The 27144-nt window shown below is 45.1% G+C and overlaps 1 protein-coding gene across 1 annotated transcript in view; it reads right to left on the bottom strand.

The window, feature by feature from the left end:
• Window positions 1–27144, bottom strand: part of Cap2 (cyclase associated actin cytoskeleton regulatory protein 2) — a 128489-nt gene that overhangs the window by 67253 nt on the left and 34092 nt on the right. Inside the window, exon 4 of the mRNA XM_046453522.2 lies at window positions 10306–10383. Coding sequence (XP_046309478.1) covers window positions 10306–10383 — 78 coding nt within the window. The remainder of the gene's footprint in view (window positions 1–10305; window positions 10384–27144) is intronic.

The raw sequence follows: 27144 nt of genomic DNA, 5'->3' as shown, positions 1-27144 counted from the left end.
CTTGGTTCATGGGTTTGCTCTCCCTTTACAATTTCCAGACCTTCCCCTAGCAACTGAGTAATCCACCCAAGGCATGCTCCGAGATCAAAGTCACAGGAATACTGGTTTGTCATTTTAGAATATCCGACAATAACTCGCCACCTTACAGTTATGGTATATGTTACCTAGGCAAAAAGGATGAACTCACTCTGATTAAAAGAAACTGAGCTACTTGTTTAGATAGACCTATATTTATTTTATTTTAATTTTGGCACTGGGGACTGAACCTAGGGGTGCTTTGCCACTGAGTCACATCCCCAGCCCTTTTTATTTTTTTATTTGGAAACAGGGTCTCACTTAGTTGCTAGGCCCTTGCTAAATTGCTGAGGCTGGTCTCAAAACTGCAATTCTGCTTCAGCCTCCAGAGTCACTGGGATTACAGGTGCGCAACCCCCCTGCCCCAAGCCTGGATATACCTTTATCTATTTATGCACAAATATAATAAAAAATTCAGTTGTTAGGTTTGAAAGACTTTGTTGTCTTTTGTTTTTGGCTGGGCAGAGAAATGGAGTATTAACCTGGAAAACCCAGGTGAGTTTCTGGAATGACAGACAATATGTTTCTGCAGAGAGGCCTCACTGTATTCACGCCAAACGGCCCAGTCCCGTGGAGGGGTCAGATGTTCGCTGTGAATGTGGATTATTCCTTACAGGTGTAGGAGTGGGTTAGATTTCTGACCCTCCCTGGTGGCGAGGGTGGCCATTTGATTGAATGAAGGTAAAGGTGACATGCTACTTCTGGGCCTGGCCCAATTAAACCTTTCTGGAAGTGACTGGCATTCTCCTTCCTAAGTCAACGCTGAGGACCTAGAGGAGGTGGGGAGGGGAGCCCAACATGGAAGAAGCCTGCTCCCTGATGACCACAGGAGCCTGTCAACCTCAGGTGAGCTAGGAAAAAAAGCTCTATTGTGGTAAGCCTTTGAGATTTGGGGACTTTGAGCTAGAAGGGTGGGACCCAGTGACTGATAACCAAACTCCTCTCTCGGCCACCAGACCCTTGTGTGCTCTGTGTCAGTTAGTGCTCACAATAACTCACGAAGTAGGGGCTGTCATCCCTGTTCTAAAGGTAAGAAGACACCCACTTAGCAACTTGGATTGCCTTGCCCCAAGGGGGCCACTTAAAAAGTTAGTGGCTTGGTGGACATTGCCAGGTTCATTCTCCAATAACCACCCAGAAGAAGAGGGAGGATTTGCCCCATTAAGAGACGCAGGCAGGCGGGGGTTGTGGCTCAGCGGTAGAGCGCTCGCCTAGCCTGTGTGAGGCCCTGGGTTGGATCCTCACACCACATAAAAATAAATAAATAAAATAAAGGTATTGTGTCCAACTACCACTAAAAAAATTTTTTTTTAAGGAGACACAGATAAATTTGTTTTTCTTGCATTTGGATTAGCAGAGCTAATGTGTAAAAGACCTTGGATTCAAATCCAGGTAAACTCAACTCCAAAGTTTCTGCTCCTGGCCACCCTTACAAATTGATATTTTTTTTAATTAAAATTTTTTTTTTTTTGTACTGGGGATTTAACCCAGGGCACTCTACCATGAGCTATATCCCCATCCCTTTTTACTTTTATTTGAGGCAGGGTACTGCTCAATTTCCAAGGCTGGCCTCTAACTTGTGATCCTCTTGCGTCAGCTTCCTCAGTCACTGAGGTTACAGTTATGTGCCACTGTGCTTTTCCTAAACTTATTTCTTTAATTGATACACAAGAACATAAAAATGGTACATCATTTGCTGGGTGCTATGGCCCACCCTGTAATTCCAGTAGCTCAGGAGGCTGAGGCAAGAGGATCACAGGAGGATGGGGAGTTCAAAGCCAGCCTCAGCAGAAGCAAGGTGCTAAGCAACTCAGTGAGACCCTGTCTCTAAATAAAATACAAAATAGGGCTGGGGATGTGGCTCAGTGGTTGAGTGACCCAGAGTTCAATCCCTGCCCCCCCCCCAAAAAAAAAAATTGCACATTATTTGAGGGGTACCACGTGATGTTTCCATGTGTGTATACATTGTGTAATGTTTAAATCAGGGTAAACGTATCTATTTCCTCAGTTATCATTTACTATTAATTTTATTAAAATCCCAAACACACCTTTGCCCCCTGGTAATCTGGATCCTCAGGTTCTTAACTAATTGGCTGACCTCCTAAGGTTACTTCCACTATGCTTTCTTCCTAAGCTGAAGATTAGCAAATCACTAGCACATTGTTATGGCTCCAAACATCAGAACAACCCTGTCAAGTGAGAGCTGGCTGAGCAGAGGTCTGCCCTGCGGCCTGCAGATGCCTCAGAGAGGGAGGGGTGGCCAGCAGGAGCCTCCAGCCCTCCTTTCCCCTCTCAGCTTTCAGACTGTCCACGGAGTGAAAGGAGAGGATCAGAGGTGAAGTTCTGCTCCTGCACAGGCACTACTTCCTTTTAAAGTGCAAATCCGAGGCTGGGCCGATGTAGAGCCATTGCGAGCAGGGGCAAGGCCCGGGTGGTCCCCAGCATGAGGACTGCAAGTCTGGATACAGTCAGGAGAGGGAGGGTGAAGCGCTCCCCTCGGGAGGAGTACAAGCTCAGCTTCCTCGCCTTTTGGATAGAATACAATCTACAGGGCAGTGCTATGGGTTGAATTTGGGTAGTGGACCCTGAAGGTCCACAGGCAAAGACTTGGTCTCCAGGGTGGCAATATCAGGAGATGCGGTGACCCTTTAGGAGGAGGCGCCTGGTGGGAGGTCCTTAGGCCACTGGGGGCTTGCCCTTGAGAGGCATCATGGGACTCTCGCCCTTCCCTCACTCTCTGCCTCTCAGTTCCTATTGTGGGTGGTTTGCTCTGACACAAGCTCCCTGCCTTTGCCATCTGGCTTCCTCACCAGGGGCCCAAACCAACAGGGCCACTTGATCTTGAACTAGAATCTCGAGAACCATGAGGGAAAACAAACCTCTTTATTTGCTAAGTAGCCTGTGTCAGGCATTTCATTACAGTGACACAAAGCTGGCTAATACGGGTGGTCAGTGACTAATCAATCATCTTCCTGGAGGTTGGAAAACTTAGGGTTAATTTTTTTCCTCTGTGTGTCCTTGCCCATTAATTCCATGCACGTACACATGTACACACACACACACACATACACACACACAGATCATTTTGCTGACAGGTCTCAGCAGCATTAAGAAACGCTGGAGAAAAATATGGAAAGTGAGTGGGAGGGAAGGAGGAGTCTGTCTGCTTATGGACAACAGCTGCGGTTCTCCCCATCCAGGTACTTCCCCTCTGCTCCTGCAGATAACCAGAGCTGGACCAGCAGAGCTGGACCAGCAGAGCTGGACCAGCAGAGCTGGACCAGCAGAGCTGGACCAGCAGAGCTGGACCAGCAGAGCTGGACCAGCAGAGCTGGACCAGCAGAGCTGGACCAGCAGAGCTGGACCAGCAGAGCTGGACCAGCAGAGCTGGACCAGCAGAGCTGGACCAGCAGAGCTGGACCAGCAGAGCTGGACCAGCAGAGCTGGACCAGCAGAGCTGGACCAGCAGAGCTGGACCAGCAGAGCTGGACCAGCAGAGCTGGACCAGCAGAGCTGGACCAGCAGAGCTGGACCAGCAGAGCTGGACCAGCAGAGCTGGACCAGCAGAGCTGGACCAGCAGAGCTGGACCAGCAGAGCTGGACCAGCAGAGCTGGACCAGCAGAGCTGGACCAGCAGAGCTGGACCAGCAGAGCTGGACCAGCAGAGCTGGACCAGCAGAGCTGGACCAGCAGAGCTGGACCAGCAGAGCTGGACCAGCAGAGCTGGACCAGCAGAGCTGGACCAGCAGAGCTGGACCAGCAGAGCTGGACCAGCAGAGCTGGACCAGCAGAGCTGGACCAGCAGAGCTGGACCAGCAGAGCTGGGGGAGACCTTCCCCGACTCCCCTGGTTACAGTCCTCCTGGGGGTGCCGTCCGTCCAGGGGGTCTGAGGCTGTGGCCCACTAGAGGTTGCATTTTTAGTTCAGGCCAGAGTTGGGGTCACACCCAGCACAGATCACTAAGGATCCCGCTTCCTGTCTATCCCCGGTGATGGGAGATGTTTCGAGGCCCCTCCAAAATTCCACCTCTCCCTATTGATCTGACCACATTGTATATAAAACTCCTGTAAATGACAGTGCAGTGTAGCTCTTAGGTGTAGGGTCTGTAAAAAGGAATTTGGATGGGGCTATGGTTTGCAGGTGGTTTGAGTGTGTCCAAGAAGCTTGGTCCTCACTGTGGCCATGTGAGAGGTGGTGGGACCTTGGAGAGTGGCTCACTGGATGTCAGTGGGAGTTCTGGTGGGATCCTGGCTAGTTCCTGCAAGGGGCTTGTTACAAAACAGCAAGTCTTTATAACCCGCCTGTCACCCCCACAGCTCGGGAGGCTGTGGCAGGAGGATTTCGAGGCCCTGTCTCAAAGTGAAATAAAAAATGGGCTGGGGATACGGCTCAGTGGTTAAAGCGTCCCTGGGTTCAGGTCCCAAAAAAGAAGAGCAATCCAACCCCTCCCTGGTCTCTGACTTCCTGCATCGTGTGCTCTCTCCCTCTCACACACGCTCTCACCATGACGCCAGCCACCATGATGTGGCTTAGCGGGGGCTCTTGCCAGAGTCAGAGACATGCTGTTTGGATTTTCTATCTCCAAACCCGAGCTAAATAAATCTGTTCTTTAAAAAAATACCCAGACTCAGGTATTTCTTGAGAGTAACAGAAAACAGACGAACCCAGATGGTGAATAAAGGAATGGGCCCGGGTCTCATCCTGCGGCCAGGTTGTTAATGTATGGCTGTTTTTCCTGTTTGTGAATTAGAAGGGACATACTGTCGCTGTGGCCACCTGTTCTAGATGGAAATGAGTGGTTGAGCCTGATGCCAGGTTGGGGGCTTCTTGGAAATTTTCCATGTAAGAATCCTCCTTTCAACTGGAAGAAGACAGGCTTCATAAATTGTCACTGAAATTCCTAGATGATGATGCTCTAAGGCCCGGACCATTCTTTTGCCCAAAGATTAATTTTATAAATTACAACAAGGGAGACAAGAAAAGCATGAGATGTTCTGCAAATGTTTTGTGATGTGTTTTATGTCATGAGTATTGTAATATATCAATGAGAGAGGGGTGCTCTGGAACTGCAGAGGGTGATCCATTAGTACATCGTGAAATTGATTCCGTGGGTCATGACCAGTCTTAAAAAAAAGAAAAAAAAGAACAGCAATAGGAGAAACCAGAAGGAAAATATCAAAATGCTGTGCACATGGTAAAAATAATTGTTATTTTGTGAAACTAGGTGATGAAAGAAAGTATGTTTTTTTTTCCATGGGTCATGGTTGAAAAAATTGAAAGCCCTTATATGAGAGAACGCGAGAGACTTATTGCTCGGTACCAAAATGAGAAAGGAAACTTGGAATTGGATGTCACCATTGTCAATCAGGTCTCTAGATCAACCCCTTATCCTGCTTCTTCTAGGATGGATGGAGGATTTGGGTTCAGATACTAGGGGACACATTTCATTTTGGTTTGCGGCCTATAGTTTAATCTGTCCTTCCCTTCCTTTCCCTCCCTCCCTCCCTGGTTCCTTTCTTTCTTTATTTTTGTGCAAGAGATTGAACCCACGGGTGTTCCAACACCGAGGTACATCCCCGGCCCATTTATATATAGATATATATATGTTTTTTATTTATTCTAATTTATTACCTATGACAGCAGAATGCATTACAATTCATATTACACATAGAGAGCACCATTTTTCATATCTCTGGTTGTGCACAAAGTAGAGTTACACCATTCGTGTTTTCATACCTGTACCTTTTATTTTTATTTTTTATTTTGAGACAGGGTCTCGTTAAGTCACTGAGGGTCTTGATAAGTTGATACGGCTGGTTTCAAATTTAGGATCCTCTTGCCTCAGTCTCCTGAGTCACGAGGATTTCTGGCATGTGCTTTACCATGCCTGGTCCCATATCCTTATTTCAAAAAGTTGTTTCAGAATCCAGCATGAGCCAAGCATGGTTGTTCGTGCCTGTAATCCCAGTGGCTCAGGAGGCTGAGGCAGGAGGATCAAAGTTCAAAGCCAGCCTCAGTAATTTAGCAAGACACTGTCCCCCAACCCAAAAAAGGTCTAGCGGTGTGGCTCAATGGTTAAGTGCCCCAGAGTTCAATCCCCAATTCCCCCTCAAAAAAACCAAAAAAAAAAAAAAAACCCAGAATGAAGGGAATCAAGGCAACCCATGTTAGTTTTCTATTGCTGGCTTCATAACAAATTACCCCAAATGGAATGGCTTAAAATACCCATTTATTACCTTCCAGTTTCTCTAGGTCAGAAATCTGAATCAAGGTGTAATAAGGTCTCTCTGGCTTAGCTTTGCTTTATACTTTGGCATTGTGGGTGGTCACCTTCATTACCAAGGCACATCTGGAAGGTCCTCCCATCCTAAAATATCTTCCTTCCCCATATCCAAAACTCCAATTAAAAAGTCATTCTCTACCATTTTCTCTCAGAACCCCATTATGACTCCAAAACAATTACATGAGTAATTGCTTAATAACTCCTCCACTAGAAAGTGAGTCAACTTGTAATGGGCATGCAGTGTGATCATGAAATCAATCTTTGCAATTCTAAGTCACTGAGCCTTGGAGATGTTTGTTAGTGCAGCATGGTGTAGCCTACTTTGACAGAGAAATGTTAGAAGAGAATATGAGTTTGATGTTTGAGTACTGAGGGATCTTGTGCATGTGGAGACTTTGGGTGGTGAGGACTTGCTACTCAAAGTGTAGGGACAGACGAGCAGCAGCAGCATCGCCTGGGAATCTGTCAGAACTAGACATTTTGGGCACAGCTGAAACCTATTAAGCCAGACCCTCTACTTGAACAAAATCTCCAGGTGAACAGTGAAGTTTGAGAAGCAGTGGTCTAGAGACAGTTGGAAGGTAAATTCTGAAGCTTCTTAAATACATTTGAGCTGAAGGTTTAATGGGGAGGGCGATCCACACACAGCAGCTTCTCAAAGTGTGGTCCCTGGACCAGCAGCATCTCCATCACCCGGAGACTCCTTAGAACTGCAGATACCCGGGGCTCAACCTAGACCTACTGAATTGGAAACTCTGTAAGTGGGGCCCAGTGTTCCGTGAACCCAGGGGATTCTCACGCACACCAAAAAAATTCTCACGCACTACTGGATGTCAGTGGGAGTTAAAATTATAGCAGTTAATCCTTTCCCTCCTGAAAGAAGAAGAAGAAAAAAAAAACAATAACATGGACCGATACAATATTGCTCCCATGAGAAAATACCCTGGGCTTTATGATAATGCTCTTTATGATTTATCCTCTAGGATGACAGGGGAGACCAAAGCTGGCCATGGAAGGTCTTCACCACTGGTGGTGACCTCTCTAACTTGATTTTCTCCCAGGTGCAAGCTGCAGGCCAGTGCTCTGGGTGAAGGAGAAAGAGGAGTAGATGGTTGGGCCAGAAATGGAGGCGGGCACCAAAAAACTGCTGTGCCTTTGCCTCCCTGTTCCTGCTGGGCCTTAATACACTAAGAGCGCTGTGTAAGTGCCTCTGGGGACAGTTCCATGCATGCTTGCCCCCTTCTATCAAGACTGCAGCAGAGCAATGACCCAACTCTGTGCAGCCATGTGCCAAGCCACATAGGTGCCCTGACCATGGCTCCCGTGGGGTCCCACAGTTCCAGTGCACCAGCTCACCCCACACTAGCTCAAGTCCTCATCAGTGTTTAGTGACTCTTACATGAGGCCCGTAAGGCCAATGGAGAGGCTTAGAGAAGGGACTGCCAGGATCACCAGGGAGGAAGAGTCACAGTTTGTCCACCTGGGACACAACTGAAACCTCCTCTCCTCGCTTTATCAGAGGGCAGGCTGAGGCGGAACCCAGAAGGTATTACACTGTAATTTCCTAGTTGCATTTTTCTTTTGCAAAAGAGGGATAGAGAAGACCACGCAGGCAAATGCTTCTACCGTGGAAAATGGAATCTTTGCATCTCTGCAGACCCATTGCCTGGCAGTGTGCTCACGCCCCCTCTCACATGGAGGGAAGTGACACATCTTCAGATGGGAGACAACAGCACTATTTACAGTTAGAATTACCTTTGGAGCTGCGGCCAAGGGACTGAGTCCAGCACCAGCAAAGAAAGTCAGGTCAAGGTCACTCTTCAGACAAGTTATGTCAGAATGACTCAGGGTAGCATCGGTATTTATTTATTTTTATATTTTTATGTTTTGGGTCCTGGGGATTGAAGCCAGAGGTGCTTTTCTATTAAGCCACAATCCTAGCCCTTTTTATTTTTTATTTAGAGACAGGATCTTGCTCAGTTGCTTAGGACCTTCCTAAGTTGCTAAAGCTGGCCGTGAACTTGCAATCCTCCTGCCTCGACCTCCTGAATTGCTGGGATTAGCGGTGTGCACCACCATGACTAGCTCGGGGCATTGGCATTGAAAACAGAACAGAACGGAACTTTCCAGGTGATCCCACAGCACAGGCAAGGCTGGGAATGGCTATTCCAGGGAGGGTACGGGTCTCAGGGGTTGTTCTTTTCTGGAGCTGAGTGTTGGCCCCTGAAGGCCAAGGTTCTATATTCCCGCATTCTCAGCTGAACTCTTTTAATTTCAGGAGGTGTTTTTAAATTCAAAGTAAGCTATTACATTTAAGCTACTGTGTCATCATATAGGATCAATTTATCCTTTTTATTTATATCATTTTGATCCACTTTTTAGATGCATAATATTTAGTCAAAAGAGCAATTTGTATCTCTTATCTCACAAAATATGCTGGCAGTAGATCAGCTTTTTAATGAATAATTTCATTCATTACCCAATCGGCATGATGGAGACATTATGAATGTGTGGTAAAGGGAATGTGGCCATCTGCATGATATGATGTCAGTGGTTTGGGCTTGTGGGTAGGGCCTGGCTTTACAGAATGAGCAATTTTATGGTGGTCTGGGAAATGGGAAGGACCCATACCAACCACCATTTTACTCTTATCATTTTTCCCCCCTCAGTACTGGGGATGGAGCCCAGGGGCACACTACTATTGAGCTTCCTCCCCAGCCCTTTTCGAAAATTTTGGGAAAGGGACTCACTAAATCACCAAGGCTGGCCTTGAACTTGTGATCTCAGCCTCCTGAGTAGCTAGGGTTAGAGGTGTGCACCACCACACCCAACCTCTCTTATCATTTTTATTCCTATATATATTACAATTTGCTCTGGGCCCTACATGGCCATGTACAATAAGTTAAAGGTCATTAAAATGATAACATCGACAATGTTGTTGCAAATCAGCATCAAACCCTCTAAAATCTCTTAATATGTTTAAGAAATGTTAATCTGTATTCCTCGTGGCAGAGAAAGGAGAGGTGGGCTAGGCCTGCGTACTTACAGATTCATAAGAGTTCTCTCCAATTTTGGTGTTTTTGCTTTTTAATAAGCTCCTAAGTGATGCTCAAGCTGCTCATCCTCACTCTGAAAACACCCAAATTGGAGAGGATCTTATTGAATGAGAAAGAAGATCAGCAGTTTGGGAATCACTTAGGAGCTGATTAACAAGAACATCTCGGGCCACATTCCAGACCCAATGAATCAGAAACTGCAAGAATGCTCTTGAGGTCCCCCAGAAACGGAAGAGGCCCGAGAAGCTCTGGCTCCGCCTGGCCCTGCTGCTTACGAACCAGGAGCTAATCAAATCTATACGAAGAACTTATGGCTGATCGTGGAGGTGAACAGTCTTTGACAACAAAACAGCACAAAATCAGCAGTAAAAGTTGGGGGTGAACATTTCCTCAGTCATAAAAACGTTGGGAGGCCTGTAAAAAGAACAGGTTGCAGATGACCTTTTGGCTTAGTGATGTCCATTGTTGGGCTATGGATTTAGCCATAATGACACAATATCAGTAGTAAGAAGACACACATAATGCTTTCTTTTTGTCACTGGCATATATATTCTTTATTTTTTAATTTTTTAGTTGTTGATGGACCCTTATTTTATTCATTTAGTTTTATGTGATGCTGAGAATCAGACCCAGTGCCTCACACGTGCTGGGCAAGCGCTCTACCACTGAGCCACAGACCCAGCCTGGCATATATAGTCTTAAAAATTCGCCTCCAAAATTTATATAAAGACAGGAGAAATGTTCCACACCACGATTGGATCAGAGGTGGAATCTGAAAGTGCTAGGAGTCTCATTTTGGATTTCCCTTGCAGGACATGGACCTGCTGGTTCCCTGCCCCGTGTCTTAGTCTGCCACTCCCTGGGCAGCCCGACTCTCACGACTCTTCTTACCTCCTGGGGTTGTTGGTACTGCGAGGCCATCAGAAGGAACGCCCGCTGGGCCTGGAAGGCACCGTGCACCATTTCCGCCTGAAAACCAAGAGGAAGATGGCAGCTTCAGTGTTTGGGTCCCTATACCAAAGGTTATCCCAGGACCCAGTAACTCCACCCCAAGGAACAAACCCAAGAAGGATGTGACCAGATCTTCCCACAGTGACTCATCGATGAACGGTCCTAGAGCCAAAAAATGAAAAAACCTGCTAAGGTCCGTTAGCAGACACATGGATAAATAACGTGTGATGTGTCTACACAACGGTGTATTATTCAGCCCCCAAAGAAGAAACCGAGTCCTGTCACATGCTGCAACATAGATGACTCTTGAAAACATGCTGAGCAACGGAAGCCACTCACAAAAGAGCACATTCGTATGACCCCATTTATACAAAACGTTCAGAATCAGCAAATCTGCAGAGACAGAAAGGGGATCAGTGGTTGCCGGGGGCTGCCGGGAGGGTGAACTGCTGATGGGCAGGGGTTCCTGTTGGGAGGGACAGGTTAGACAGCGGTGATGGTTTCACAACTTGGTGAATTTGCTAAAAACTGCAGAATCCTACGCTTTGAAAAGGTGGATGTTAGCGTATGTGAATTCTGTCTCACCAAGTGCTTAAAAGTTCAAGCCCCAACAGCCTCTTGTTTTCACAGTGTCTCTCTCTCCTGTCCTCCTTCCCTGTGCCCCAAATCTGTTCGACACCTTCTAGTAGACAAAGAATCCTCCCATAAGCCACCCCCACAAAGATATGCTCACCAAGAGGCATGGCTTCTGGGATCCTCCTTAAGGTCTGGAAAAGAGTTTTCAATGTCACTCCGGGCCTTGGCCAGGGGGTGCCAGGACCGCAGGTTCACAAAAGGATGCGTGCAGGTGGGAACACCTTCTTTCTTTCACTCTCTACTCATACTTAAGTAATTAGTTCAGTGTACCAAGAAAAAAATCATGTCAAATACCTTTTCACCCAGAATCGATCGTTTTAAGTGTACTACCTAGTTTTAAAGACAATTCAGGATTTTTTTTTTTTTGGTAAGATACAGCATAGTGATTTGAAATAATCATTAGAAATGCAGAATGTTTCAGAGACAGAAGTTTTTAAAAAAATGTCTGATAAATGGATAAATAACATGTGACATATCCTTATCAGTATTAGCTAAACACAATTTCCTACAGAATTTATACAGAGAGGGCTGGAGATGCAGCCAGTGTAGAGTGCTTGCCTTGCATGCACAGGTCCTGGGTTTGATCCCCACCAACAACAACCAAAACAAAAAAAAAAAAGAAAGAAATGCAGAGAAACTTACAAAATGAGACCATACCTACCACTGTTTTTTTTTTAAATTAAAAGCATATATTTTAATTATAATTGAATAGTAGATGTGAAAAGTAACTGTTAAACTGAAAAACTTACTGCACTATAATAGCTATTATGTCCTAAGTGATCATTCTAAGGTTAAAAAAATTGTAATATATTATCAGATTGGAATACTTATCTCCATAGTGTTTAGAGTCTGTCTTGAACTTATTTGTCTGAAATCTGTGTTCATTGTAATCAGATGAATATTTTTTTCTACCGTTAGTAAACATTTTAACAGGTCTCACATGTTAATGTGTCTAATTAATCATTTCTGTATTTTAATGAAGTTCTGAGTTATTTTTGTGGGAAGGTGAAGTACTGGGGATTGAATTCAGAGGCACTTGACCACTAAGCCACCTCCTCAGCCCTGTTTTGTACTTTATCTAGAGACAGGGTCTCACTGAGTTGCTTAGCGCCTCACCATTGCTGAGGCTGGCTTTGAACCCATGATCCTCCTGTCTGGTGCGCCACCATTGTTCTGAGCAGTTGATTGACTAGACTTTCCACTTTTCATTCACTATCATTCTCTCACCTTGTCTTTAAGCTATTTTAAAATTACTTTTACACTTTGTCAAAATTCATAGAGTGCAAGTTCTATTCTTATTAAGCCATAGTGAGGATTCTGTTTCTGTTACTTAAGTTTATTTTCTTCAAGGGTATTAGCATTGGGATCTGGACTGTGCCCCAGGGGCCATGTGTTGAAGGGTTGGTTCCCAACCTGGTGCTACTGGGAGGAAGAGGAACCTTTGAGAGGTGGGGGCTAGAGGGAGGTCTTTAGGTTAGTGGCGGAAATGTCCTTGAAGGTGATCATGGAGTCCTGGTCTAGCTTTTCTCCCTTTCATTCTGGCTGCAAGGTGAGAGCTTCCTCTGCCATGCACTCCCCCCATGATATAAGGTCTTACCACAGGCCCAAATGAGTGTGGATTGAGCCTCCTGAAACTGTGAGACAAAATAACCTTTCCTCTTTTTAATTTGATTCCCTCTGGTATTTGGTTAGAGTAATGGAAAGCTGACTAACACAAAGGGTCAGCCCACATCTCTTTACTTTGCACCTCATGTTCTATTCTGGTACACTTTTTGTAGCTGCCCTCCTGGTTCTTTTCATCTTGTTCATACTTGACCCTCCGTGTCCAGATACTTAAAATTTTCTGTAAAATCACAAGTGATTCCTTGAGTCTCTGGATTCCATAGTGAAGCTAGTGTCTTTCCTCTCAAGCAACAACTTGAGGGTGAAATGCTTTGTGCTCTCTCTTCTTCTAGGGCCTAAAGGAACAGGGTGTAGGGAAAGGAAGGGCTCAGTGGAGGGGATATCCAGGCTTTATTTTTGGGTGCTGCCAACTCTACCTGATTGCAACGTTTGCCATTCTCAAGGAGTAGTCCCCTCGGGTTCTGGGCCATGTTTCCAATTTACAACCTAGACACAAAGCCTCCCATGAGAGAGATGCACCCTGTGGCTCTTTTCTTGCTCTCCATTCTCCTTTCCTGATGTCACTTCCTCTAAGGTAAGTCTTTAAGGGCTGGGAAGGAGCAGAGTGAGGAACCCAAGCTACTCAGCCACCAGGTGTGACATGTCTTGCTTTAGATTATGGCTTTTTTGGTTTGGTGATAAAAGGGAGTTTTCTTGTTTTTTGTTTGTTTTATCCCCACCCCTGCTTCCTCTGCCCTTCATTTGTGGGAAGGAAAAATTCTTTCCCTATAGAGTGATTCAGTCTGATTTGGCCATGAGTTTTTATTCCTTTTTGCTTACTGATGTCTTCTTAATCTCTTCCTTGTTAGCTTCATATCTGTTTGGGGTCAGATTCTAGCTCTCGGAAATGATGTAACTCTATGATAGATAATAGGTAAGTACCAGCTTAATGCATTTTTGAAAAGTAAACACCTTGGACGGGTTGGGTTAACCCCAGTGTCAATATCAGACGATTTTCTGGGATGGAAGGGCACAGGATGCTCACCAAATGGGAAGTGACCAGTTTTTAATCCTTCCATTTACCACGTTTGGGCACACATGTTTTCCAAAACGTTTGCTGTAATGACCACCTTGATTTTGATTCTATTCCTCACTACTTCTCATCTAAGGATTTTATTTTTCCTCCACGAAGAAAATGTTTGAAATCAAACTAAGATTTGTGAATCATTTATTTTTAAAACCACAAATTGACATCATCGCCAGCATAATGAAGTCTTGTGAATGTTTAAATGGGCTTGGATTTTTCTCAAAGCCATTTTTGAAGGACGCCATCTTCCTTCCTCTTTGTCCTGGTTGTCTGATTGCTGGGACTATATTGCTCAAAAATCTCAAATTTCAGATATTGCTTAGGGAAGAACAGAATTTTTCAATTTCTGTTGCATTTTGACCTTGTAAATGTGAAGCTCTGAGCTGCACGTTTTTCTACCTCTCAATACATATATTTTTCGGTGATTCAGAAGGCTTTTGTTGGTCTCTAATGACCATATTTCCAAAGACCATAAGATAAAACTTCCCGCAGCACGGCTGTAAATAAAATAACTGCACTCTCCCGGCAACGATGCCACTCGGGCACCCTCCGCTTCCACCACAAGCCTTGCAGCTTCGCCTGAATTATGGTTGCCATGGGAACGGTGATTCGGGATGGCCCGACTTCTATAGTTAAAACTGTAGCTCAGAGGTGGTGGTAACGACATTTTCCGTGGTTATCCCAAGATGCACACTGTCGTTAGCGTTTTTTCATTTTCCCTAGTAACGACATTCAGCCTGTTGCTAATAGACCAATTTTCTGGCAAGGCCAATTAGTGAAGATGGGCAATTTCATTAATTAGTCTCTTCCTCCAAATGGCCTTTCACTGAACAATGGGGGTTGAGGCTGGGGTGGAGAACTGCAGGGTATCTAGAGATCTGCTTCAAATCCCTTTCCTTTGGCCTCCGTAGACGAGACCTTTCTGAGGATTTGCCTGTGCCTTCTTTCAGCTCCCTGGAACTCTGGGTCCCCTTAGCCAACCAAACCCCACTCATTTTTAAACTCATCAGTCCACACGTCAAAGGGCTTTCATTCCCACTTTGAGATATTCTGAGCCACTTGCTTCTACCTTCTGGAAAGTTCCACGAGTGGTCCCCACCAGACAGCCTCCTATTGAGGAGAAACTTCATTGAACCTGCTGAGTCTGGTGCCTGCAAAGGGAGAATTTGGCTCACTCAGGCAATTCAAAACAGTGTGAAAGAAAAAGCCACACACAGGGGTTTTCGGGAACGGCAGATTTACCGAGGGTTTCTGCTGAGTTTGTCCATCACACGTGTGCAGGGCTCTCAGAGCCCTGGTGACCTCTGTGGGGGAACATGCGCATCTATCTGCTGCTGACTCGTGTGTGCACAGAGGAGAGGGACCGTTTGGTAAAGGCCCAGACTGTGCATTCGTGTGAACTCCTCCATTAGCACTCTGGTTCTCAGGCAGGTTGGGGGACACCTGTCGTTCTGTGGTCCTGGAGCAGGAAAATGAACTTCAGGAATGGCTTAAAGCAAGCCTTGGGGAAGCAAGCAGACACCAGCTGACTATGACTTGCTTTCTGTAACCCTCTTGGGAGTGAGAGCTGGTGCCTTCCTCTGGGGAAGCCCAACCGACCTCTCCATCCTCGTCAAAGCTGTGTTTGCAGTGTTTCATTGGAAAAGCCACAGGCTGCAAACAAAGTCCCACATGGACAGCAAAATAAACGGCACCCCTGGGGGAGGGGCACGGGAAGATGCGGAAGATGGAAGAGCATCCAGTCAGGTGTCAGTGCCAGAGGCACCTGCGTCTGGTTCTAGAGTGCATCAGCCTCTTCCGGAGAACCTGAGGGGTTCTCGGTGCAACCTGCAGGTCCCGGGCAGCCACTCTCAAAGCCTCTCACCGTGCTTCCCCAGGTGGCCCCCAGCACCTCCCACCGCATAGTTAGGTGTGCTGTGTCTTCAGATGTGGTTCTTAGGGGTCTCTGCCCTAGCCTTAGGAAGTCCCTGGAATTTTGACCAACGAAGAAGTAAAGAGGGAGCTCAGAAGAAAGCAAGAGAAGAAAAGGGCCAAAAAATGAGGTGAAAGGATGCTGAAGACTACTGTCACCCACTTCATGGTTTTGCTCAAAACAAGATGGCAGATGCCTAATTTTGTAGTCACCAACCCCAGAAAGCTGGGTTATGCCAGGTGTCTGAGTTGGTATGTCAGGAACCTCTAGGGAGGCTTACGCTGGCAGTTCTCGGTCCGAATGCACGGGAGGGTTTGCTGAAACAGACAGCCATCCGGTGGACTTGGGTGGCCGAGAGTCGGCATGCTTCATGTCTGGACACCAACGTGGAAAGCCACCGGCTTCCTTCTCTCCTGTACGTCGTCTGTTGATTCATTTCCATCAGGAGCCGAGTTAGAAAGCAGCTCTCAGGGGTCCACTTGGAACCTTGAACCCAGACCAGCCAGAGGAACGACTTTCATTCAACCATGGCTTTTTTCTTTTTAAGCGAAGGGATGAAGTTCTAGAAAAAAAAAGTTCTTTGCCCAAGGTCACTTAGCCAGTGAGCGGCTGAGCAGAGGCAAGAACTGCCAATCCCCGATTCCTCCCTAGCGAGACCCCAAGCACAGAAAACAGGTTCGTTTGGCAAAGATGAGTGACAACCATCCAGATCCTCAGGGCTGGGTGTGACTGCACCAGGCCAACGGTGTTTGGAAAAGTTCCAGCAAGACTGACCCGTGGCTGTGACCACTGACAAGTGGCCTGAGCGGAGCCAGTCGCGGGACTAGCACCATCCCCCAGAATATTCATCAAACAGCTGCGTGAGCACTTTGCCTCTGCGCTGAGGACAGGGCCCGCGTGGTAAAGGGAGAGGACAAAGGAAGTGGGTCAGGAAAGAACCGGAGCCCTGGGTGGAAATGTGCTGATGTGTCTAGGAGCAGGTGCTGCAGGCCACCGAGAGGACGCCTCATCCCTCCCCGCTCACCCAGCGCTCAGCGCAATCCCCGAGGGCTCTCATTTCTTATAAAGGGTTTGACAAAAGCCCAGAACTGGGCCCGGCCTCCTGAGTCCTGCACAATTACATGCTCATCAATGGCATCACGGTGGCCACTTCTCTGCAAGTGCTCCAGTGAGGTGGCCTCCCAAACACCCCAGGGCTCTTCCTGAAAGATCCCGGGGGACAAGAAATGCACATATGCACCAGAGCCTGCCGGGCAGCTCTATTTCTTCTTAAGAAAACAAAATCAAGACTAAGAAAGAGGTAGCCGATTCCCCAGGGTTGGAGATGGTGAAGGATGAGACTCAGGTCTGCTGATGCGAGGCTATGTCCTTCCCTCGCTCCGGTGGTTGACCCCCCGCGGGGGGGGTGAGCTTTGTGGAAAACATGCTCCCTGCTTCTTCAAGAAGTTAGAAGTCCCTAAGAGTCAAAGGTTTCCTGTCCTCTTATTTTATCTCCTCTGCCGAGATGAGCATGAGGCTTTGCATACAGTAGATACTGACACTTGTCGACTGTTCAGCAAGGCTTCTGCTTGCAGGGGTCAGGCCATCTGACAGAAAATTAAGGCCAGAAGCTGAGGCGGATGCTGAGTACCCAAAGAACAACCAACTGGGTGCAGCTACAGTCGGAAACTGGATCAAAATGCATCCCATAGGCGACTGTTTTCCCCAGATGCCTGTCATGCTCTGAATCTACAATGGAAGGGAGGCCGCAGTCCCTCACACCACACATCGCACCCTGAACAGAGAGGCCCTCCCAAGCCACCAATGTGGACTTCTGCCCTGCGTGATTCTGTCCTGGTCTGCTCCCTCTATCAACCTCCCAAGTGCCTACTTCAAAGTCCCATCTCCTTCCAATCTGTCCCCACCCTCCCCATGGCCAGCATGCGTCACAGGGGCTTTGGGACTGCTGAGCAGGTGCAATGGTGACTAGAAGAGCAGGGGCAGGATCTGAACCAGAGTGCAAACAGTTCAGTGCAGACTTATGAGCCGCGGACGGGAAAACTAGGACCCCCCTCCCTGTGTCCTTCCAACTTCAGCCACCAGGCCTGGGAGTTAAAATATCTGCTCCCACTCCCCATTTTTTTTTTTAATGAGAAAAATCATATTCAGTTTTAATTTTCAAGCAACATTGTTGAACTTCCACCCTGACCTCATCCTCTTGGGGACAAAACATTGATGGGGGGCTCTCTGGAGGGAGAGGTGTTATGCACACCACACGGGTGGCGATGTGGGGGTCATGGAGCAACTCTGCAATGAGCATTCTGTTTTCACTTGGACGATTAACAAAAAGCAAAATTCTCTAAAGATTTTTCACCTTCACTGTTTGAGATTTTTATTACATGTGCCTCTTTTATTTCTATCACATTTATTCTGCGGTGCTTGCTGGTGCTGATAGAGATGGGAGGAGACCAACCTGACACCCCACCTGCCCCTGCATGCTGTCACAGCCAAGAAGGAACCAGGCAAGGGCACACGTCCCTCCAACTGTGACTTCTTTGGTTCCCAGGGACGTTTGCCTATCTTTGCATGGTAAGCTTGGGGAACCACTCTCTCCCTTTCCAGTGCCAGGAGGAAAGGGCAGAAAGACGCAAGCCAGAATTGTCACCAACATGTAGATCTGCTTGGGCTAAAACTTGTGGGACCATAGAGGGCCAAGCTTTGCGTGGATTCTAGCCCTACCGTGTGCATTAGCATCCTCATATACCACCTATACTCCCCGTACCTGCCAGTGCTTGGCATATGTCACCTGTGCCTATACATAGGGTCAGCACAGATTACAGTATGATTCCATCTTAGGAAGAAACAGGGTTGTACAATGAACGGTGATTAAGATTTTGAAAAATATCCTTATGAAATAAATACACAGCGATTCCCATGGAGGTTATCTCTGGGTTGTGGGATATGAGTGGCTTTTGTTCTCTTTTCTATACATCAATTGCCAAATTTTCCTACATCAGAAAAGATTTTTTAAAAAAAAATTTATCAAGAAAGACAGAAACTTACTATTTAATTCTATAATCAAAAGTATATTCTGGGGCTGGGGATATAGCTCAGTTGGTAGAGTGTTTTCCTGGGTTCTAATCCCCAGCCCCACCACAAAAAAAAAAGTATATTCTGTGTACCTACTGTGGGCCTACGTGCTAGATCAGGTATGAATCAGTGGAACGAGATGTGACTACAGAGGATAATCAGTCCATGTAGTAACAAGTGGTGAGCGCTCGTGGAGAGGACACACCACCCATGTCTGTCCAGAAGAGAACAGGCTCTGGTACCACCAGCCCATGGCTGTGCAGGAAAGCGTCCCAGTTTACAAGGAAGCATTCTTATAAAAAAGGGAGTGCAAGAGAGATGCAGAGAAGACCCCTCTAGAACCCAGGGAGCATAGCGCTTGGTGCTTTGTCATTTCCAACCCTCGTCTCTTCCTGGGCTCTGGGCTCTTAGGACAGCAAGGATTTCAGCAAACATCCAACTCCCCGTGGCTGCCTTCTAGAAGTTTCCAGCATATGCACATAAAATGGAAGCTAAATTTACAGGCTGACTAGGGGAAGGAAGCTGTAATGTCACACTCCACTTACTTAAAAAATATGTTGGCAATGATCCATTAAATCATAAAGACAAGCTAATTTAAAGACTCTGGCCTGCTCAAATACCAACTAAGTCACAGTCAATTTCAGGTTCTGCCTTAGCCAAAGCATATATCAAAAGGGCAATAATTTTATATTAGGTAATTGTTATAAATTAATGTTTTTACTGCCCTTAAAGTTTACCGATTTTTTTTTTTAACCTTCAATTCTACTCTGATTGGCAGAGGAAGGAGGCCTGTTTATTGAACAGGGCTAAACAGTTTTTGCAGTCTGGGAAGGATAGAGGAGTAGGTAGATGGAGAATGTCAATGTTCGACCACGAGGTACACTTATTAAAAAAAAGGAATCCTTCAGGCACTGATAATAAATGAGGCTTATTCTTCATTAATAGGACTGTTGCCATGGCAACTTCCAGCTCACAAAAGTATTTACATCAGCCACCCCACACAGTTCTGACGTGAACGAGCAGCTCCAGCCTAGCCGCAGAGCCGGTCTCTCTTAAGATGACCTCAGCAGCCACCGACCCCACTGCAAATGGGTCCTCTCTAACCCCAAGGAGGCAACGGAAACAAATCTCTGGGTACATGGAAATGGTTTTCTTTGGCCAACAGGATGATTTGTATGAGTTGTTTTTATTTTCCCTCTCATCCAGGATTTTAAAACATTCTACGTCATGAATATTAATGGGTATTCAAAAAATCACGCATTGTTTCCCTAAAACTTTCATTTTCCAAATGCCTCATTATCACCAAACAGCCTAAAGCACTTGCAGTCACTGTGACACCACGAGTCAGTGTGACAACGCGCGCGCGCGCGCGCGCGCGCGCGCGTGTGTATGTGTGTATAATGTGGCAGTAAGTAGGAGCCATTGGCCTAACACTGTAACTGTAGGGACTTTCCTTGAGAAAATAATTGCATAATCATAACCTAGTGTTAGCACAGGGATAGTCACTGCGATTTGATGAACAATAGGGTAGGGGAAAAAAATCCAAGCAAATCAAATGTCACAAATTTCTAAAATGACTATAAGTAATACCAGATGACCATCCTTGCAGGGAGTGGACCAGAGAAGGCTAGCGGTTCCCTGTGGGTTGTGTTCTGCATTCTCATCAGGACATTATTGTACCTACATATAGTTGTGACTGTCAATTATGGCGTAACCATGCAACAAAATACTACGCAGTCATTACAAATGATAATGCAGGCCTACACTGCCTGACCTGGAGACAGGCCCAGAACATATGGCCTAAATTAAATAAGCAGATTACAAAAACAGTATGTGCAGAAAAATCTGCAGAGCCTATAACATAAGCCAACCATTCACTTAAAAAAGCCTAACGTGGGGCTCTTCTTCAATTATTCCAATTGATGTGAAAAAAAAAATCAAAGATTTGGAAGAGTTAAAAACAGAATTTCTCCAGGCATGGGAATAGAAAAAGAAAGAAAACACCATTGTATGTTCAAATCCATTTGCTTTTCTGACAGGCATGAATATTGCTACAAGTCTGTATTCTGAACAAAACCGTTCTCCTAAATTAACTTCATTTTCAAATTCAATCATTGTGCAGCTACAAAACACTTGGCAGATTGGCTCCTTTCCAAATTCTCTAATTTGTTTTTTCTAACACTTAAGGAATCTAAAATACTTGATCAACATGTTTCGGTGAAATCTTTGGATGCAGGAAACCAGTAATGTCCTCACGGTAGATGACTCTTGGGTCTACACATGTGAAAGCCACCAGGCTGCCTTAAGACCACTCAGAACAATCAGATAACAAAGCACTCCTGATTCTAGAATGAACTAGAAAGCAAGCTCTAGTCTTTCATTTTATATATATATATATATATATATATATATATATATATATATATTTGTTTGTTTGTACAAGAGATTTAACCCAAGGGCGCTCTACCACTGAGCTACATCCACAAACTTTTTATTTTTTATTTTGAGACAGGGTTTCACTAAGGCTGGCCTCAAACTTGCAATCCTCCTGCCTCAGCCTCCTGAATCACTGGGACAACAGACATATGCCACCGTACCCGGTATTTAAGCCATATTCTTCATTCAACTTTTCATGCATGAATATGAAAAGTTGTGTCCTAGAGAACTAAGTAGTGGCTACCCACATATAAAAGTATGAATTACAACAGAAACTCAGTAACTACTGCTTAATAATGAACAGGGGAAATTACTGGAAAGTAGTGTGGTGTAGAAGAAGCGACATCATGAGCTTTAGGTTCAGAGAGGCCTGAAGGTACATGGCTACAGCAAGTTCCCCAGTCTCCCTGAGGCTTGGTCTCTTCATCTTGAACGCTACTTTCCTTAAACGGTTCTCTTAACTATCACAGGAAATAACCCTTGTCAGGAGCCCTGCACCGGGCCTGACACACTGTGAGAGAACAAACACAAGTTCTCTCTCCTCTTCTTTCACAGTCGCCCCTCTGACCAGTATGAAAATCGGACACAAGGCAGGGAGATCAAGTTAATCTGTAGGGGCTGTGAAATTTGGCTAAGAACGAGATCGTTCATTCACCAACCTTGTCTATCCAGAACCAACCCATCTAGACTGGCTCTCACGATGAACCCTCGACCACGAACGGTCCTTGATAAACTCTGGTTGCCCGTGCCCTTTGGATTCCCAGGCCAGGGTGCCCTGCCACAAAGCTGTGCAGGATAGGTGACATTTCCTGGTGCCCATGATTTCTCTGTCTTTTGTTGCTCAGTGAACTCCCTTTCAGGCCACACCTTGATTCCAAGATTTTTTCTTCTAGCCCTAAATCTTCTTTCCCCCTCTTCTGATGATAACAGCCAACACATGCTTTTCATAAAAGTTCTAAAGACAAGGACATTTAGGGAGCAAAAGCCTGCAGTCACCCCACCCCCAAGGATGACCACTATCAGGGATCCTTCCAGACTTTATTTTTAACAAGGCAAACCCTTCTTAAGTGCACATTTCACCTCCATACCCTCTCTTCTTTCATTTCCTGTTCAGTTATCCCCAGAAAAACTCTTTTCCCATCTTTCTTGCCCCACTTGTGAATTCCGAGGTTACCCTTCACAATGGTTGCTAAGTATCAAAGGAGTGTAACTATAACACTCATAAAAAGGAGAAGGAAAATCCTGTTTGGTAGCAAAGTAGAACGAACCCAGGCTCAGCTGCAGCTTCGAGTCTGCAGAACCTGCATAGGAATCCCTCCTGGTTTCCCATCTCCCTAATTAAACTCACATGCCCCCAGGTATCAGCGATCTTAATAAACCACTCTTTCTCATTTAATGTTATTGTTTCCCTATTTCATTTAACTAAAAGCTTGGTGGGAGAATTTTTCCCCCAGCATTTTGCAGTGAACAGTGCCGCTTTTTCTTTCTCATGTCTGATACTTTTGTAAAGTAAATAAAAAGACATTAGAGAAAATGAAATTTTAAAAAATTCTAGATGTTTTAAAAATTATGATTATTTTTTAAAATAAAAGTATAAGTCCTGGTTTTCTTCAATGAGTAGCTTTTGGAGATTTGAAATTCCCCTGTTGGATTGCTATAAAAATCTTCACAGTCTTACTCCCCTTCTCTGTACTTGGTAGTTTCTGCACGGCAGCCACCTACCTGAACGCTATGACACAGTAGTTGCTCACTGTGTAGCGAATCATCCCTGGCTTACCTCAGGTCCTGGGGCCACAACTCTCAAGTTTCTGCAACTACCTGACAATGAACTTGAAGCGAGGCAGGAGGTGTCATTTAAAGTTGAGGATTGTCTGTATTTGGATATATATTGAGACCATCTACTGGATTTTTTACTTTCCAGCTGGGTTGTTTACAATTATACAAACACAGCCAGACTCTGAAAACCAGGGAAGTTTGATTATTGGAAATAGGCTGTTAAGTCTCAGCCAAAAATTCCATCTTCCAGCTTACCCTTTTGGAGGTATTTCTTGCCTGATCTCTAGCACTGGGAAACATAGAGGGGAAAGCAACCTGCCAAACAAACAAACAAAACTCTATTCTTTTTTAACTCCGACCTTCAGCTTGACATACTTATAGTAAGGTTCACAAAAATATCTCCTCTCAGCTAGAGCTCACGGATTTCTACAGGCAGCGACTGCAGGTCGATATACATTGGCAGATGCGCTTGCTATTTAGGAATTCTTGTCTCGCTTTCGTAAGCCGCTGGAGAGCCCTAGTTTTCAATGGCTCACTTTCCCCAGCTACAAAACAGGAATGAGAATGAAGAGAGTGAGGAGGGACCAGACAAAGTGTCAGGACTTCGATAAATTCAAAAAGTGTGCATCTGTGAGAGGTGTGTGTGTGTGTGTGTGTGTGTGCGCGTGCGCGTGTGTGTGAGAAACGAAAATCTAGAGACACAGAAATCCAACACCCCATGTTCCTCACTATCTCATTTATTAATTCATGACTTAAAAACTAGCTTTGATGATTTATTTTCAACTACCAGTTCAGATTTGCTTGATTCGAATTGTCATCCATCCATGGATTCAATTATACGTTAATAATTTGATTCATTTATCTAATATTCACTTGCATTCATTTATGTAGCAAACATTTGTTAACCATTCACCCTGGGCACAGTGTTAGACACCAGGAGGGCTGGAGGAAAGCAGTAGGCGTGGAGAATCTCGTAATAAACCACAAGCCAACTCAGGTGGGCCTAAAGCTACGGCACCCGACCTGAACTGTCTTACCCAGACAACAATCTGTTTTAACCAAAGCCACACATTCCAAGTCCCTTATTATTTAAAATAATTCCTTTAAAAGGGGCTTTCTGAAAGGAAAAGGATTTGTACAGCAAACATATCTGAGTGACAAATTATTAGTTCATTGAATACTGTGTTCTTATGTCACCAAACATTTCATATTTAAAAGTCTTGCCTTGTAATGTGTCGTGTGTGTGTGTGTGTGTGTGTGTATACATATACTGTCATGTTTTTAAAAAGTCATTTTTTGTTTCATTTTGCTTTGTTTCTGGGAGATTGAACTCAGGGGCACTTTACCACTGAGCTACATCCGTGGTCCTTTTTATTTTATTTATTTTATTTTTAAATTTTGAGACAGAGTCTCGCTAAGTTGCTGAGGGTCTCTCTAAATTGCTGAGTCTGGGCTCAAACCACGATCCAAGTCGCTGGGATTCTAGGCACGCGCCACTGGCGCTCAGCTCAAACTGTGGTGTCTTAAAGCGAATGGCATTAAACCACAACCAAGATACAACTGGTAAGGGAAAAAATATGATCAAGGCTGGAAAGTATATTTTGCTCTTTCTGTGTGCCCAGTAACAAATATGCAAATACCTATACCTAGAATCAGAGTGCTTTGTGGGCCAGAGCACACATAACATTGATGGGTACTAACATAACATTATGAGGAACTCTTAAGTGACTGATGTGTGTGTGTGTGTGTGTGTGTGGTGTGCATGTTTTGTGAGGACGGGTGTGTGGGTGGGTAGATAATGAGATGATCTAAATGAAATCAGAATGTAAAGAGATCACTACTTTGGTCAAAGTATTAATGCTAAAGTAGCCTCCAGGCAAGCAATTAATGATCCTGAAATCCGGATAGAACAACATCCACTGCAATTATTGACATCACTTTAGAAAGAAGTAAAGCTGGGATAAGAGTAAAAAGCAAGGAAACAGGCAAAGGAAAGGACCCTTGTTTTGCAGCAGCAGGTGTCAGGGTTGATTTCTGACGTGGGAAACAATCCAACGAAGGGTATTCTCAAGGAGAAAATTTGCTGGTTTCCTGCAGGAGCTTCTGACACGGACTGAACTGTAGCAATGCTGCTCACCTGCGACTCAGACACCTGATTCCTTCCCCAGGAAGGTAAAGTGGTACTAAGTGGTATGCATTGACACCCAACCAGGTGGGCATGCTCGGAGTGTGCACCGGGTGCTGGCAGTTCCATCTCATCTATGCCAGTGAACACAGAGCAGGAAGGCTGAACCAGGGCTGTCACTCCATGGGTTTCCCATGGCCAACACCAGCCATGGAGATCCGAAGGTGCACAGGAGGCAGAACCTCAGCCATAGCTCTGCAGCAGCTCACGGCCAACCTGGAAGCAGGTTTCCTGCACCCCGTGTTCCATTCACAGCCTCAACTCCAGGAGAACGGGAATGTCTTTCAGATTCAGCCACCTGGTGAGGACTCGGCTTCATTCCACTTACTCAACCAAAGGTGTCAATTGCCCCTAAAGAATTTGTTACTGACAACAGGCCAGTAAAAGCTGGTTTCATTGTGAGGCCCTTCCTCTTCCTGCTTGATTTGTTAGTATAAGCAATAAAGGGTTATGTGAGGAAGTGAAAAAAGCAGGATTCCTTTCCATGTCGGGCACACTGTTGTGCTGTTTATTTCTTTAATTTCAAATTCGAAAATCTTAGATAATGTCCATAATAGAAAAGAATGTAATTGCAATTTTATTTTAATATTTTTTTTTGGTAATGGGGATTTGAACCCAGAAATGCTTAACCACTGAGCCACATCCTCAGCTCTTTTTTGTATCTTATTTAGAGATAGGGTCTCGCTGAGTTGTGTAGCGCTTTGCTGAGGCTGGCTTTGAACGGGCGATCTTCCTGCCTCACCCTCCAGAGCTGCTGGGATTATAGGCATGCACCACCACACCTGGCTGTAATTGCTATTTTAAAGTTAATTTGAACTTTTTAAAAAATATATTTATTTTTTAACTTGTAGTTGGACACAATAAATACCTTTATTTTATTTATTTATTTTTACGTGGTGCTCAGGAACCCAGGGCCTTGCACGTGCTAGGTGAGTGCTCTACTGCTGAGCCACAACCCCAGTCTTGAATGTTTTTTCTTAACAGTTACACACTTCAAATCTGTCAGCTTCCATTTAGCTATCAGTCTATGATAGAAATTTTGTTTTTATTTGGACAGGAGATCTTACCTAAGAATGCACTGTACATAAATGATCTTAAGCACACATAGCTATTTAAAATGCCTTTGGTATTTACCAGTAGAGCAATAATAAAGCTTAAAAGTACATAAGGATTTTTCAAAGAATTCATCTTTCTTGAACAAATTAGGTTTCATATGACTAAGAAAACTTCACGTTTCCCTTTATCTCATTTGAAAATTTTTGAACATTCTGAAAGAAATGTAGAAGAAAGTTTAGAATGGTCAATTCAATATAATTAGTTTCCTGAGATACAAGAATTTAGAAACTACGCAGATAAAGTTGGTCCCTTTACCAGCAATAACACCATCCCCTCCAAAAGAAGCCCGAGAACTGTACAAAGCTCTACAAGACAAACTCGAGAGCACTCCTGAGGGACACAAAAGAGATGAGAACCTATGGAGAGATGACCTGATCCTGGATAGTCAACATCTCACAGATGCAAATTTGGAATCCTCATTTATACATTCACTTTGATCCCAGTGAAAACATCAACATTTTTCTTCTGGGAATGGACACATTGATTTTTCATGAAAGACAAATGGGCAGGAACAGCCAGCAAACTGGACAGATAGGGCCCCGAGGGGAAGAACCCCACAACATGCCAATGTGCTCTGAATCCTCAGTGATTGAGACAGTGCGGTCCTGGGACATGAAGAGACACAGGGCCCGGCGGGAGGAATGAAGAGCACAAAAGTAGACCCAAAGGCACTCGGGTGCTGGGCGCATGGGAAGGCACACTTCAGTCAGCAGGGCCCATGAACAAGATGGCGGCGGGAGGTGGGGAGCCACTGGAGAAGAACCTTTGGATCCGTACCTGGCATTAGCCAGGATGAACTCAAGTGTGGATCCAATTTACACGAGAACAATGAAGCCACACCAGTGTCAGACGAAAGAGCTTTTAAGTCACAAGTCAAAATCCAGAAGTCACAAAAGAAAAAAAAAATGATACCTTCATAATAAATGCTGCGACATTAAAAAAGATCTTCTGCGTGGTCAA

This window comes from Marmota monax, unplaced genomic scaffold (genome assembly GCF_021218885.2).
Source record: "Marmota monax isolate L192 unplaced genomic scaffold, Marmota_monax_Labrador192_F-V1.1 WCK01_AAM20220418_F8-fsc00029, whole genome shotgun sequence".
Lineage (NCBI taxonomy): Eukaryota > Metazoa > Chordata > Mammalia > Rodentia > Sciuridae > Marmota > Marmota monax.
The sequence above is the reverse complement of the archived record's forward strand: the minus strand, read 5'-3'. Positions and strand labels throughout refer to the sequence as shown.